This window comes from Triturus cristatus, chromosome 9 (genome assembly GCF_964204655.1).
Source record: "Triturus cristatus chromosome 9, aTriCri1.1, whole genome shotgun sequence".
NCBI classification, from domain to species: domain Eukaryota; kingdom Metazoa; phylum Chordata; class Amphibia; order Caudata; family Salamandridae; genus Triturus; species Triturus cristatus.
In genome coordinates this window covers 460645086-460661106 of record NC_140592.1, presented here as the reverse complement: position 1 = coordinate 460661106, position 16021 = coordinate 460645086, and the positions used below count along the sequence as shown (strand labels likewise).

At 43.8% G+C, this 16021-nt stretch overlaps 2 protein-coding genes across 6 annotated transcripts in view; both read left to right on the top strand.

Moving 5' to 3' along the window:
* The window catches only part of LOC146798143 (G protein-coupled receptor 4-like), a 287428-nt gene that overhangs the window by 138369 nt on the left and 133038 nt on the right, over positions 1-16021 (top strand). The window contains exon 2 of the mRNA XM_085625388.1: positions 5439-5532. The gene's annotated coding sequence lies outside the window, so the exon portion shown is untranslated. The remainder of the gene's footprint in view (positions 1-5438; positions 5533-16021) is intronic.
* The window catches only part of LOC146798144 (G protein-coupled receptor 4-like), a 238217-nt gene that overhangs the window by 138365 nt on the left and 83831 nt on the right, over positions 1-16021 (top strand). For all 5 annotated transcript variants that reach the window (XM_085625382.1, XM_085625386.1, XM_085625381.1 and 2 more), the window contains exon 2: positions 5439-5532. Coding sequence is in view for 3 of the 5 variants with exons in the window: in XM_085625381.1 (XP_085481507.1) it covers positions 5439-5532 (94 nt within the window). In the remaining 2 variants the exon portion in view is untranslated. The remainder of the gene's footprint in view (positions 1-5438; positions 5533-16021) is intronic.

Here is a 16021-nt window from a genome sequence, read left to right as displayed (position 1 = left end):
ACCCACTGAGTCATCCATGCAGACACTCATACACCCACTAATTCGCCAATACACCTTGGTTTATATATTTAACACTCATAAACTTAATAAAAACACTCATTCATTAGATAAAGTCATCACTGATGTCATCAGTGATGTCATTTGAGATGTCATCAGTGATGTCACTGACCATGAAATGAGTGATATAATATGTGTGATCATAGGCAGTGCATTGCGGGGGCACGAGTTATAGTTAAGTCAGCCAATTATAACAGATGAATCTCTCTGGTTTTGTATGAGTAAAATCTGCCCCTAACTATAAAGTCTCAGAAACCTATGTTTTTTTTGTTGTGAAAAAATATATTTTTTTCTGTTTGTATGCACCCCTGCACTTTGCTGGTTATGGCCCCGGGATGAATGGAGGCTGAGTTAACTATGAAAAAATAAGAGTTACCTCTCACGAAGGATTTGTCGGTGCTGTTCTTCTGCTCGCCTTCAAGACGCGTGGAGTATTGGAAGGCGGTTTGCATGAAGGTGGAAAGGAAATATATCACCTATATATTTCCTACTGGCGATAGCCAGTAGATAGTTGTGATTAGGACCAAATTTCCCCATAGACAAAGCACTTTTTGTTTTGCTAATAATGTTGGCGCTGATTAACATTTTCGCGAAATTTTTATAACTAGTGCGCACGTTAGTTCATCTGCTGTCTGGAAAGTTTCAGAGTGATTCATCATGTGGGGGCCAAGAAAAAGGGATCCCTAAAACTCCTTTTCCCCATGCAATGTCTATGGGGATTTTGCAAGTTTTAGTCATGACTACAGCCCAAACGGCTGAACTGAATTGCACTAAATTTGGCAGAAAGCTGGATCTTGGTCCGCAGATTGTGTTTTTGGGGATTTGGGGTAAATCTGTTCAGTAGTTTCTAAGATTTTATGGGAAGAAAAATATAGATATCTAGGGCTTGGATCCTGTGTGACTCCACGAGTACCCGTGGGGGATCTGGGCGAAAAGTAAGGCCATGATTGACTTGCAGCAATCCAAAAGGAAAGTTGGGCCTGCAATTTTGTTTCTTGGTTGGGCTCCTAGGGAGAAAACAAAAACAAAAACAAACCTAAAGGGTCAGGATAGAGGTATCCTGACCCCATAGGACACATGGAGGGGTCTCTGAGGGAACCCTCATGGGCAAAAAATTGCCCAATATTTTTTTTGGGCCGATCTGCGGATCCACCACCGTGCACAGCTCGAAACCTAGTATCCACGATTCCAAAGCCCAATTGAAAAAAGAAACCTTGCCCACTCACACACCATACTCCTGCTGCGCACGGCCATGTGAGGTTGGGTGCATGAGGGGGGGGGTCAGCGGCAGGCCACATTAACGTACGGTAATTATATATTACTTTATGTTACGAAAACATGGAAAGTCACATAAAAAAAATGTTTACAGGGACTTTATTGTTAGGTTGATGTTTTACCCTCACAAAACCATAGAATTTCGGTAGTTGTACTTATCTTTTAGAAACTATAATTTGTACCGTTAAGTAACTCTAGGCCACAAGTTATAGTTTCTTAACATAAGTATAACTGTAAATGCTGAATTTCTATGCTATTTTGAGTGTAAAACGTCAACCTAACTATAACGTCCCTGCAACCTTTGGGGTGTGTGTGTGTGTATGTGTGTATATATAGATAATATTCCGCACAAAACAGAATGCCAGGATAGGAAATCCATGAGTCCGCTCAAACAGGTTTGTAAAGTTTTTTATTTTCTCAGTTGACAAAGGAACGCGTTTCGACCACGTCTGTGGTCTTGGTCACCTGACCCCATATGTGGTCAAAGACTCTTTAAAGTTTCATGAGTGGTCAAACATACCACGTGTCAATCAATATAAACATAAAAGAAATACACGTGTTTACTTGTGTTTACTGTGAGTTAAAACGTTGCAACTTAATGTGTTCTTAAACTTCTAAATGCAAATTAATGGCTTTGAGATGTTTACTTCACATTTCAAGGTGTCTATGAAAACAAAAGAGCGCGGGCTAGGCGCTGTATGTTATCTCTGCCAGTGCCCGTTTTTCTGCGCTGCAATCGTAGGTCTAGTTCCCCTGTGTTAGGTGCTTTTGTGTACATTAGTGATGTTTGTGTAAAATATTATGACATAATGTCTGTGAGCGCATGTCTAGTCCAGTAACCTTCTCTAGTCTGGTAAATTATCCCAGCAGAGTGTCGGTTTAGTACCATATACGTGGTCACGGTAGCTGCATAGTGCATTGTTAGTGATCTATGGATGTAGCTGTGAGTTAAACTATCAACAAGTGAGAAGCAGGTAGAGTCGACCTTCCACTCTTGGTGCGCATACTTTAATCGCTGGTGTGTGAGTCCCTCGAGCACCTTCCACGTTGTCTCCCTGTAAAGAAGATTACAAATTCATACATTTATACGTGTCATAGGAACTATACTACAACAATTCAATACATTTCTCGATTTGCTGTCCAGATGCTAAGGCTAACAATCAAAATAATTACAATTTCATTAATTAAAACATCCATCATAGTTGCAACTTTCTATTCATACGGCTATATACATGTATAAGACTGGTAGGTAAGAGTAAACTGTGTGAGTGGGGACAGAGGGGGAAGGAAGGAAATGGGAGTGTGAGGCTAGTTCTAACTGGTCCTGATAGTAGCCAACTTAATCAAAGATGCGAATGCATTTCCTCATCTAAATTCAACCCTCCTGGGAATTTGCTGCCTGCTTGCAAAATAAACCGTGACTCTAGTCTACGGAGAGCACCTACCCTGTTCCCACCTCTGGGATTCAAGTTTACACTGTCAAGCCCAAAGAATTTATCCTTGGTCCAATCTCCATTATGTTCTGCTGTGAAGTGTCTTGCTGTGCTGTAACTATGGTCTTTATTTGTTATTGCTCTCCAGTGTTCGAGAATTCTCTTCTTCACCGGAAATGTAGTGGAACCGATATACCACAAGTTGCAGGGACATACTATGACATACACTACAAATTCCGTGTGACACGTTATAAGTTTGAGGATTTTCCACGGGGCTTTTACCATTCTAAGTGTGGTCTCTGTTACATTGTTACTGTGTTTACATGTCTTGCAGTTACCACATTTTCGGAAGCCCTTGGCATGTTTGAGCCAATTTTATTCTTTGGCCTGCAGGTGGCTGTGTACCAACATGTCCTTTAGTGAGGTGCTTCTCCTGGATGTTATTGAGGGGTTGGGACCTATTTTGTTCCTCAATATGGGATCTTGTTTCAAGATCCCCCACCTGTGTTTCAGAATTTTACGCAACTGTGCTGCCTGACTGCTGTATCTTGTAATGAAGCGAACTGGCTCAGAGGCTGCCTGTCTCTTGCTAGCAAGCGTGATAGTTTCCGGCATGTGTTCCTCTCTTTGTGGCTCTCTGACTCTTGCTTCTGCCTGTTTGAGTGCTTTCGTAGAGTAACCTCTCTCCCTGAATCTTCCTTTCATGTCTCGTGTTGTCTGTTCAAATGCTGTTGACGTACTACAGTTCCTCTTAGCTCTGAGGAACTCACTGTAGGGTATCCCCCATCTGAAACTGGGTGGATGGCTACTACTCGCATGCAGGATAGAGTTCCCTGCGGTCTTTTTTTCTGAACAGATTGGTACAAATCATTCCTTCTTCCACTGACAGTTTCAAATCTAGGAAGTCTATTGTCTCCTTGCTATAGGTTCTTGTAAATTTCAAATTCACATTGTTTTCATTCAGTAGATCAATAAAAAGATTCAGTTCCTGTTCACTCCCTTCCCACACAAAAAAGACGTCATCGATGTATCTCAGCCACTTTTTGACGTTACAATACCATTTTTCCATGCGGTCTTTCCAGAGCACCTGCTTCTCCCACCAGCCCACCATGAGATTGGCATAGCTGGGAGCAAAGCAGGTGCCCATATAAGTTCCCTGTAGTTGTCTGTAATGGTTCTTTTCAAATATGAAGGCATTCGCTTTTAGGCAAATACTGATCATTTCTGTGAGCATGTGTGTGTGTTGGAGCAGATGGATGTCCCTTTTCTTAAGGAAACAATTACATGCCTTGAGCCCGTCCTCATGTCGAATGCTAGTGTAGAGTGACTCTACGTCTAGGCTAACTAGCCAATTGTTGTTCGTCATGACAACGTCCTTGATTTTTTCAGGAAGTCACTCGTATCTCTGATGTAGGAGTTCAAGTCTTTTACATAGGGGAACAGGAAGTAGTCCACAAATGTCAATGTCTTTTCGAGTAGGCTGTTTTTGGAGGAGACTATTGGTCTCCCTGGAGGTTCATGGGCATTTTTGTGCACCTTGGGGAGTAGATAAAAAGTGGGGGTGGTCGGTGTTTCATTCTTGAGGAATTTCGGCTCATCCCATGTCAAAAGGCTGCCCTCATGCCAGTCGTCTAATCTCATGTGATATCTGTGTTGTACGTCAGTCAGATATTTTATGTCCACCTTACTGTAGCATTGTGGATTGTTCAATTGTCTGTAGGCTTCCTTTACATACATGGTTCTGGTCAAAAGGACCATGTTGCCCCCCGTGTCTGATGGTTTTATAACTAGTTATTTTCATCTTGCAGGCCCTTGACTGCTTCCCACTGGAATTTGGTCATGTTCTTGTTCTGTGGGGTCAGATGTATCAGTTTTTTTGGCCACAAGGTCGCTAAAAATGTCTATGTTATCTTTAGGTGTCATCGTTACAAAGTCGAGATATATATATTTATATAGTTGTACGACGGAACAACGCCGAGTAATAGGTCGCAAGCCTTAACCACGCATTGTTTTACAACGTATATATTTTTACAAAGGATGCCATTACCATACATTGTTTATTCAATAAAAAACAATGTATTTGTGGGGGAGACCCCCCACATACGTTGTAAAAACATGCATGCTTAAAAATGCGTAGCTAAGTCACAACATAGTAAATACCTCGCTCTAAAGGCTGTTTCCCTATAGATATAATCGGTTTTTTTTGTGGTGCCGTATTGCTTGAAAATGTACACTACGTATACAATGGAACAGCTGGTAGGAATGGGAAATTATTTTTCAGCCTCCAATTCCTGGCCCTGTGCTTTGTAATTACCCACGTTCCTGTGGGTTAATTACCCTCAGGTGGGCCACGGGACTCTGTCGTGCTCTTTATTCTGTATTTCGGCAAGTGTGTGTGTGTGATTCATGCCATTTTCTAGGCCTGTCTGCCATAGGCATCATAAGAGAGGGCACCAATTAGATCCCAGGGCTAAGGTTGTGATCCTGGAAAGTATCCAGTTCCCAGGAAGAGGTAATTGGGCGTGACAGCATTCCAGTGGTTTCTTCTTTTCTCATTGTTGTGGTCGGTCTGACTGTTCGTTTACAAGAATTTTAATATGGCGTGGGTTTGTCGCTCATCGCTGGCACAGATAAATATTTTGCACTTATGTTTCTCCTGATCATTGTTCCTAGGTACCCAGCAAAGTCTGCTTTTCTGGAGGAGACGGCTCCCCTTGGCATGTGACCGAACCCCAACAGTGTCCGCCTTGCAGTGGATCTGCCCAAGGTAAGTGGCCAAGTGAATGCGATGAAGAAGGAAAGGTCCTGCTTTGCTAAATATTAGTTCATGCTCAAATCCAACTCAACAACACAGGTTATATAGTTGATGGTTTTTCTCACTAATTTTATTTAAAGTCCCTTTTTTATAGCAGCAGGTACTGTTCCAAAGCTACTTCAAAACCCTGCACCTGCATTTAATCTTTTACAGTCCATGCAAGGTTGAAGATGAAGGGCACACATAGGAGGCAAGGGTAACAGGTGGATTCCGGTTCATTGGTGCACTTCAGTAGTACACCTGCTCTTGAAGAGTGTTTGTTGGATGTTTTTTTAAACTGAGGCGGGCTGCGGGATTTGTCTCTTTTTTCCCAGGTTCTAAAGCTTCTTTCTTTGCAGGACTCTACCACCAATATGAGCTTGCCTGTAGGTGCTAGGAGTGGATTTATGTAGGTGACTGGACTTTAGGCGTGTTTTGTTTTTTATCGTGGCAAATGGATATATGGCTTTCAAGTGTGGTTTCTTTCCGCAATTCAAATGCTTTGCAGGTCAGGTAGATAATTTTAAGGTTCAATATATTTTGATTAATTTAAATTTTGCAACTTGCAATGCCTCCCTGTTCCCACCTTTCTCCAACTCAAGATAGGGGTAACCTTATCCATGTCCATGTCCGACCTACTTATGTTAGCGGCTCCCTGAGCCCGTAGCATAGTATTATTTTTAATGCTCTTAGAGTTCTTGGGCATGTTATCAATAGGTAGTCTTCAGCGAAGTAGTCCAATAGTGGACCCCACCCCTCACTAAAATGCAATTACTTCCTTTGTATAGCTAACATGATCTTTTCCATTATCTAGAATCAGGGCTGGACTGGCCGTAGCGGCAATCCCCTGGTGGGCCGGACGGGTGGGGGCCGGTTTTGGGCCCCTGGGGGCCGTTTTTGTTACAGGGCCGTTATTGCAGCATAAACTCCAAAATCGGCCCTGAATTAAATCGGCAGAAAACCGGCCCTTTCAAAGAGCTCGGCGGCACCCCCAATCCTGCCAAGCACTTTGCCAGGGCCGGTTTTGGTTCCCAGGCCGGCCCTGTCTAGAATATGTCCCATCAGTAACCTTCAAATTTGGACAAGAGTTAGTGATCCCACATGTCCACACCTCCTCCAGTAGTGTGTTGTCCTCTCGCTATTCATAGAATGTAAGCGTTGCTGGATCCAATGCCTATGGAATAGACTTTTTCTCACCATTTCCCTCCCCTCGTCAGAGGTGGTGTCTTTGTAGGTGATGAGGCATACGGTCTTTCATTGCTTCACTGTGAATGTCAGCTGCAGCTCTTTCTGCAAACTGATCTGAGATTGCCCCTTTGGGCTTTCTAGTCCTTATTATAATTTTACATATTCTAGAGGTCAGATGTTTGTCCTCCAATACTTTTCTCAGCGGTTTCTCAAACTTCGTAAAGTGGTACGTTGCTGCCTCCTATATGTCCTGTTGTGTTAACCAATATCTGAACCGCATTTATCTATATCTGTCTCCCCAGGACATAGTCCATCTTCTACTACTCAAACAACATAATATCTCAATTAGGGAGGAGTCCACTATTCTGATGCACTGAACAAGGTGCAAATGTTTGAATGCATCTCTATTGGTACCCAGACTGAAGTCCAGGCACCCCAGTAGCGTTGTTCTCCCAGATGACATGCTTGAGTTGATGCAACACTGGGCCTCCTGCTAGGGAGTGATCCAAGAAACACCAATGGAGCTCTTTTGTTTTTGTACTTCTCCAATAGGTACTGAGGTGGAAGGCCCAGTAATATGCATATAGATCGGGCGAAACCGACCACACTCGGCCATTGATCTAAGTGCAGGTCTGGACACTATTCCCACCCTCTTCCCTCCCCCATGGAAACCCACATAAACTTTCTGCATCTGTCTCAATATTCTCTGCTCCAGCTGGATTGGGACTTACTGCAACAAGAACAAGACACTTGGTAGGATCTTCCTTTTTATTGATGTGATGTGGCCATGCTGCAATAGGGAGTGAATTGTGCCAACTCTGTAATCCCTTCTATGTTTCTTAACATTTGGGTGGGTAGGGATTGTGGGGGAGTTGGGGTTGGGGAGAGAGGGGAAATGGGCTTTGTGCATCCCTGGGATAGTTACTGCTAGGTGAATTCCAAGATATTTAATAGTGGACGAGCTCCAGGCGGAGGGTGAATTGGCCCTCAACTAGGTCTCCCCCACGGAATGTTTAGGCCCATGGTCTCAGATGTCCTCATGTTTAGCTTGTTCCCTAACACAGCACCGAATATATGTAGCTCATCAAGACAAGGATGTTTATGGCTGCACAACTTAAGCCACTGCCACTAAGATGTCATCCAGAGACATTCACCTGCATTCTGAATCCTCTGGGCTAGTATTTACAAGATCTTTGAGAAAAAGAGGGGTGACAAAGGACATCCCTCTCTTGTCCCTCTTTCAGTAGTTATTGTAGGGAATGCCCGCCATTAACTCAGATCTTCGCTGTAATTTTTGAGTATCCATTGAGCAGTATTGCAATGACCATAAACCCCAAGCCCATGGCCCTCCGCTTTTCTTCCAAATTGTTCCATTCTACCCTTTCAAATGCTTTTTCAGCATCTGACCTTGGCCTGTAAGAGCTGGATTTCTCAGGATCCTTCCACTTTAAAAGTACTGAAACCCTAGCTTCATCCACTGTGGGTGTCGCCACTCCCAATGCTGCCATCTCATTGTTTTCTTTCAATACAATTCCAACTAAGCTGGCCCATATGCATTTGTAGAAAGACTGGGTGAAACTATAAGATCCCGGAGCTTTGAAGAGCTGCAGGCGTTGTACAGCCATATTGGCCTTTTCAGCTATGATGGGACTGTCCATCTTCCCCACCTGCACTGGTAGTAATCTTTCTAGCTTTTCCCCCATAAATACTGTGGGATCACTTGCCATCCACCAGTTTTGATTTGTAGAAGCTCTGGTAGAAGAGGTGAAATGCTTGTAGCTTGTGAAGTTTCCCTTAATGACAGTTCAGTCCATTCACCTGGTGGCCAGCATTTGGCACTGTGCCGGCCTCTTTCTCGGTCTCGTGGCCAAGAGTCTCCCTGCCTTAGCTCATCCTGTCAAGACAATGTAAACCATTAAAACAAATCAACACACAGAGGATTATTTTTAATTTGGAACCACACAATCCCTCCAGATGAGCAAAGAAAGAGCATTGGCTGCTACCAATAGAGCCCCATATTAATATGAAAGCCATATATGTGTCCCTTAGAGTCCGTAATGGCAAAGACTTTATTCCTCAAGTCCAGGCTAACCAAACGCACTCCTTCAGGACAAGCGGGGTCACCAACTCTACCATCTTACAGGTCCCAGGACTCCACCAGCAGATACTGGGTGATTGGAGATCCTCCTACTTGACCTCAGTTTCAAGGGACTCTCCTGAAGCCCTCTGAGATGAACATCACTGTCTCAGATTCCTAAAAAGCTCTCAAGGCCTGTCTGAAATGATTGCCTGTCTGTTCAGTTCAATCATACAGCCCTACTTGGCATGCCTCCCTTACAGGCTAGGATCACTTTACAAATGACCAACACGAGTTAAAATATTTGTAAAAGTTCAATGTTAGAACATCATAGCCACATGCCCCAAACAGGGCAAATTTGAAAGGCGATCAAAAAAGTGGTGCTTAGATTAACTTGCCTATTTACAGTATCTAAAATACAAATAGACCAACATATTCAACAAGTATAATAATGCGATTATCAAATCTTATGTATCGGGTGCAGGCCTTAAACGGAATCCTAAAGTATAGTCAAAACACATTATCTTTATCGTTATTACCACATTAATTAATGGTGCTAAAATGAAAACACTTTAATAAAGTTAATTGAAATAAAAAGCACATATAAGCAAATGACTATATAGAATTAATAGAGCAAACATATTTCCATTCTGGATATTTTTCATTCTGTATTTTTTAAAGATGGGTCTCTGGTATATTCTGTGAGCTGTATCTTTTTCAGGGTGTACTACTGGAATATTGTGTTTTAAATATCGCCCTACATACGTACCATGTCTAGAATATCAGCTATTAAAATGTTGTGAAATTATAGGCAAGTATATATTTACTATATTTAACTTTGCATTCACAAAGCTTGAAGATATATAATTAGTCAAGGTATGTTGAGGCGGAGTTCAAAATTGTAAATTTTCAAGGTATGTAGATGGGGAGTTAGAAATTCTAAATCTAGAACTGCCTATAGATACACACCTTCACTGTCCTGTGGTAGTCAATAAACTACAGTCGATATGATTGTTGAAATTTTGACCCATATCTGCCTTGCATGGTAAATTAAAGGAAAGCACTTAAAAGTACTCTACAATAACGTAAGCCGCATAACTTTAAAATATTTTTCTGAAACACATAAATGTGAACAACTTTTTCTGTTGAAACTGAATTGCTATCATTTTGAGAAGCCATGACTCAAACGGGTGACAGGGTTCAAATACTTCATATTGGAGCTTACAGATAGAATCTTATACCCCAGTCATGGTCAGTGCATTTGTAAAGTGAGGTAAAGCTTAGAGTGCCACCTAATGCTGGGGCCATAGTATCTGAATGGCTTTTTTCAGTGTGTGGGGAGTGCTAAAACTCTCAAAATGCTACCTTGTCTCAATTGCTGAAAATAGTTGCATCTTTCCTGACTCCGATAAAACATCAACAACACTTGGGGATCCACACAGAATTGGAGCATACAGGGCACCTTCCCGCGAAGGTGTGGCCCATGCTTTCAATCTTAAGAAGGATGTCTCCATCAAGGTACATCTCAACTTCAGTCTCACAAGGGCCTGCAGGGTGGACTTTCTTGAATGAAAAAGCGCCTTAATACACTTTGTCAATACCTTCTATGTGGGCACCAACTGTACATCTAGGTTGCAGTAACCCATGGAATCATGAGTACCTCTTTACTCTTATGAGTTTTCAGGCTTGAAGCATAGAGAAACCCATGCAGGCCAAGACCGGCCACAGTGGACAAAGGGAGAAACTACAGTAGGCAGTAGGGTAGTTTGCAGTTTACAGGATTGGATGTGTTTGGGGTTTTCTGAATCCAACCAGAGTGAACTGCTCTCGGTAAGCAGAACACAGTGTTCTTGTAGCTAAGTGCTCGCTTTGCTGTCACGGCAAGACAGTGCTTGTGAGAACTGTGCCAGACAATAAACGCTTGTCATCTACAATGAGTATTCAAGAGCTATGCCTTTTTGTGCTGTAAAATAAGTTGTTTGATCCCACATTAATAGGATGTTTCTCCTGTCTTGAGAGGGTCAGCTTCACTTTCTATGCTTGCTCCCTTTGCCCCATATTGGTTAGTATTAGGCTATTTTCCAAAGCCCCTTTTATGCTCGCAAAATCTAAAGAGGGGGTAGTCAAACTACTCTCTAATAGTGGTAGTCCAGAGAATCCCGTCTATCACATCAGGGCACATATTCAACTTTTACACGCTCTTCATCTCCTGTGAAGCACAATCATGTTTGTGCCTATGTTTTTTGTAGCTACTCGTTATACTTGTCCACCCTATTCATCAAACTCCTCTGTTAAATGGGCTCTGATTTTTTTACATAAGTATCCATGCGCAAAAAAACACACTGGACTGGGTCAGGCTCATTTTTTAAATTGTATAGAAGGGGGAAATACAAACCTTCTACAGGGCATTCACCTTGAATAGTTTTCATGTGTATTTGCTTCCAGACCACAAGGTTCTGAATGAAGATTTAAAACAAACAGAAGATTTACAGATCACGGTGATCAATGCTTTTAGCTTTCTGTTTGTCAAAGAACTAATTTAAACTATCTCAGAAACTGACAGTGTGTTTACAGCCCGCCCATTGCATACCATTGGTTGATTACTGTCATTCCCCTTTGTTTGCTTCCTATTCCATTGTGTGCCTTCGTCTTCTCGGATTTCCTCTCCTGGAGGATAGCTTCTTACCATCTTTTTTGATAGGACGACTTGTATTCTTCCAGTTTTCACATTTACGGAATTACTTTTTCTCTTCAAGCACTCAATGAAGGTGTATTGCTCTCTCATGTGCTACTCCCTGTCTCAAATACCCGCCCCATGCACTCCGCTTTGCCCCATCCTTTTCCCACTTGCCCTTTTAGCCTCTCATGCAAGTGCTGCTTCTCACTTTGAGTACTTGTTGGCAGGTACCTCTTCAGTGTTGCTCCCTCCGACCCAACTTTTTTTAGGTCGAGCCTGGACGGCGCATGCGCTGCTCTGCGAGGGATGCTGTTTTCGGGTATGGACTTGAAGCTCCGCTCATTTTCCGCCAATCTGTTCAATTGGCTCCCATTACTGTCCTTCCGAAATTGTTCCTTTTGATTCATGAATAGGCTTACTAGTCCCTCCTTAGTACCGCCTTATCTGCATTTGTAACCTCCCACCAGGACTGGACTTTTTGCTTGTGTTGTTACACAGTCTGTTTTATCTACAGTCTGTGAGCCCTATTTTCTTTCATGATTTTCCCCTATTCCACCCATGACGGGCTTTCCTGCAAGTGTGCCCACTTTGCCGCCGTGCGACGGTTTCAGCATGGCACCCGCTTTTACATTTTTATTACAAATAGGGCAACTTGCACCTTTTCATGTAAGTTATTTTTTTTTATATGGCAGTGTGGCACGCTTTTACTATAGCATCCGCATGACTTTTTCTTCTAAACTTGCCCTGCCCTGTTTATATGCATTGTTTTCAATTTTGCTAGTGTGTGTGTAGCACGCCTTTATTTTCTTCTGAACTTGCTCCTTTTTGTATGTATTGTTTATTTATTTTGCAATTGCGGCACGCTTTTACTACAGCGGGCGTGCATGTTTTTTTTTCCTTGGAGAAGCAGCAATTGGCGGACGCACGCCTTTCTTTAAACCACAACCCTCCACCCCTTCCCTCTACGATTGCCTTTGGAACCGGAAGAAGGCACCTCCATGGCAACCCCAGCTGCGAGCACTCACGTTCCAAGTCAGATTTCACTTCTATAGGTAAGCACCCTCTCACTATGTAACACAAAGCAGCCGACTCGCATTATTGAAACTTTGACCTATTGGCATTGTAAATGACAATGGCTTTTATTTATGTGCACTTTGTCATTGCTTGCGAGTTTCAAAACACCTAAATAAAAGCCATTGTCATTTGCAATGCCAATAGCTCAAAATCTCGCAAATGCGAAGCCTATTGCATTGCAAATTGCTATTTTTTTATGCTCCCCCCACACAGTCCCAGTTGCTTTCTGCCATCCACTGCCAAAGCGGTCTCTTTCGCACACTTCCACTGTAGTAGAAAAATCTGTATTTTTATTTTTTGGGAGGTCCCTGTAGCTGCCATTTGTTACTGGGCTATTCCATTGAGACAAAAGCAGTCCTGCCAAGTATCACGCATCAGACGTGACTCTAACACATTTCAGTGTGGTGTTCCGCATCACCGCACTGAAATACGTTGTCACACATTTTAATGCCACTGACTGCACTTTGCTGACGGCGCCAGCTGAAACTGGCAAGGTAACGCCAGGGTGCTAGCGCACACACTGGCGCCTCTGACACCCATGTGCGCCGGCTGCTGCTCACCTCCCCGCAGATTTGCCAGCAGGAGACACTCCGATCGGGCTCTGGGTGAGAGTCTGACAGAGCTACAATGTTACAATCTGCCTGCATAATTGAAACAAAATTCCCGAGCGGGGCCTGCCCTCTCAGTCGCTGCATTAGCTGTGGAGCCAGTGCTGTGTGGGGGAATCATGACCTAACGTCCTTTACAGAAAGGAAGTGAGGTCGGTCAGATGCGGCGGCTGGGGACTCGACGCGGACTGGAGTTAACTTGCAAGACTCCGCGCTGTGCTGAGTTCGCGGTATTCCCCGGCCGGCGTTGCCGGTGTTCCGAGGGGCCGGAAGCTGTTCAGGTCAGTGCGTGCTGCTTTAGTTTGTTTTGGGTGCCTGCATGCCTTCTTGGATCTTGTGCACAGTATGGTGATTTCGTCAATATTACACCAAAGTGGCGGCTGTTTGGGAGCACTTTGAATGGTTGTACATTTTGTTGCACTACAAGTTTAAATGCACAATCGCCATCACCCGTACCTTGCAAAACATAATTTGAGCGTATGCTATGGCGGGCGGCAGCTTTCACACCCCAGCGGTTGGAGGGTGCAGGCGGCGAGGGCAACTGACCTACATGTACTTTAAGTGGTGCAGGGCACCGTCATAGGGCGGGTCGGCCACCCTCCGCACGAGCGGGCGGCGTGGCTGCGTAGACAGTTTCTGCTCTCACTGCGCGTTGACTTGTGCCCTGAATTACTGCCGTGATCTGACGACCCCGTCACCCACGACCCGTCCACCGCCAAACTGATGGTGCCTCAACAGGCACTGAAGCCTGCAGCGCTGCAGTGAGTGCAGCAGAACTAAGGGCATAATAAAAATGCAGGGCCTGTGCCAGTCCTTGACTCGAGGCCTGGACCGTGGCCTCTGCTCACGGTGCAGGTGGAAGTCGTGGTGGCTGGCTGGCTCGTACCGTGAGAGCGCTGCAGTGTTCCCCATGCCAGAAGTAAGTGTGTCACACGGACTACCTTTTAAGTAGCAGTCAGTTTTTTCAGACAATAGTTGCTTGTTTTAGGTCTCACTCCGACTCACCGCTTGGCATTGAACGATACCAGCTCCTCTTCATCGGGTGCGTGCGTGCTGCTCACAAATATCACTGGCTTACTGTTGTACTTAGCGATTGTTTCACTAATGGACATTTCTACTGTATAACCTACTTCTTTTGTTAATATTTGAATTCTAGCAATGTAACTGTTTATAATCATCCTAAAAAATTACATAAATGTGCGCACTATATAAAAATGCACATAAATAAATAAAACATGTATTCCCTCCTTCTTCCCCCACCCCCATACCTAAACCTCCATTTCTGTGACGTCAGCCCATCTCCTGTATTAGAGGCACAATCTACGCTGGGGGGCGGCTAGAGTACCGCAGGGGAAGCCTGGAACCTTTCACCAGCTCAGTCGTGTTCTGTCTGCAGAGCAGAGGGCATTTTCGTACATTTACAACCGATTATTAGCACAGGCAGCCAGGGCCCATAGGAACTGCTGGAGCTAGGTAAGGGCACAGGCAGCCAGGGCCCATAGGAACTGCTGGAGCTAGGTAAGGGCACAGGCAGCCAGGGTCCATAGGAACTGCTGGAGCTAGGTAAGGGCACAGGCAGCCAGGGTCCATAGGAACTGCTGGAGCTAGGTAAGGGCACAGGCAGCCAGGGTCCATAGGAACTGCTGGAGCTAGGTAAGGGCACAGGCAGCCAGGGCCCATAGGAACTGCTGGAGCTAGGTAAGGGCACAGGCAGCGAGGGCTTCCAGGCAGGCGCACTGTTAGAACTGAGTTTGGGTACAAGACTGATAGCAAATAAACAGAAAAGGCTAAGAGAAACCACCACAGGCAGGGCTGCATCCGCATACATTACAATTTTAAAATTACTCCAACATAGTTATCCAGAGGTGTAGTGTTACTTTTTAAATAAAAAGATTGTTTTATTTGATTATTGTATTTAACATCGCTTCTCTGTTTATAACGTTCTAGTTATTAGTCGCCATATTTGAATAAGCAAAACGTTTGCATTCTTGCACCTGTGCATGTAGATTACTCTGACGCTCTATGTCTGTGAAGGGAGATTATTCTAAGTATATGCTATTTTGATAGCACAAACCAAGACAAGTGGAGTGATGTACAGGGTAAAAGGCACGAGTCCAGTCAGCGAGTGATGGGAGAGGTACCTGGGTTCTGTGAGGAGACCTGTAATATTACTGCGCTTTAAAAAGGTGCGTCTACAGCTCTTTCCTCAGTTGGAGCAGTGTTGGGGCAGTCCTGATGGATCCAGATCCTTCATGCATAGATGGAGAAAGTCAATTGCCTGTTTTAAAACTCTTTTGGTCACCACCCTTTTAGCTTAACTATGTGTGTTTGAACACATGATCCTAAAGCCGGTCTCATTGCTCAAATAGATGTAATTTCTGATATTTATATTATTCCCTCATCGCTTGATTTTGCGCGCAAAGAAGTGTCACTCCTAGTCGGTGAAATGTCACTCATAATTACACTGAAATTATAAAAATGTCACACATAGCAATCTGAAACCTTGGCAGCTATGCAAAAGTGCTTTTGCACTAGTAAAATATTTTTTAAAGTACCCCTCAAAGTGGTTTGTACCATCTTGGTTTGGGTACCTGTGTCATCGTTTAGGTGTATGAATGTATGGGGATGAACACACAGGGATATGTCACTGGGCATACACGCGCCTTTTAGAATGATTCCGCCAACAGCAGCATCATGACATGCACGTGCTCATGGATGCATGTGTGTCATCGCACCTCTTTTCTTTTTTTTCTCGTCTTTTTTTCTGATGCTGTACAGCATTTGCAACAAGCATTGGCATAGCCAATAGGTCTCGCCTTTGGGACCTTAAAAGTGTTT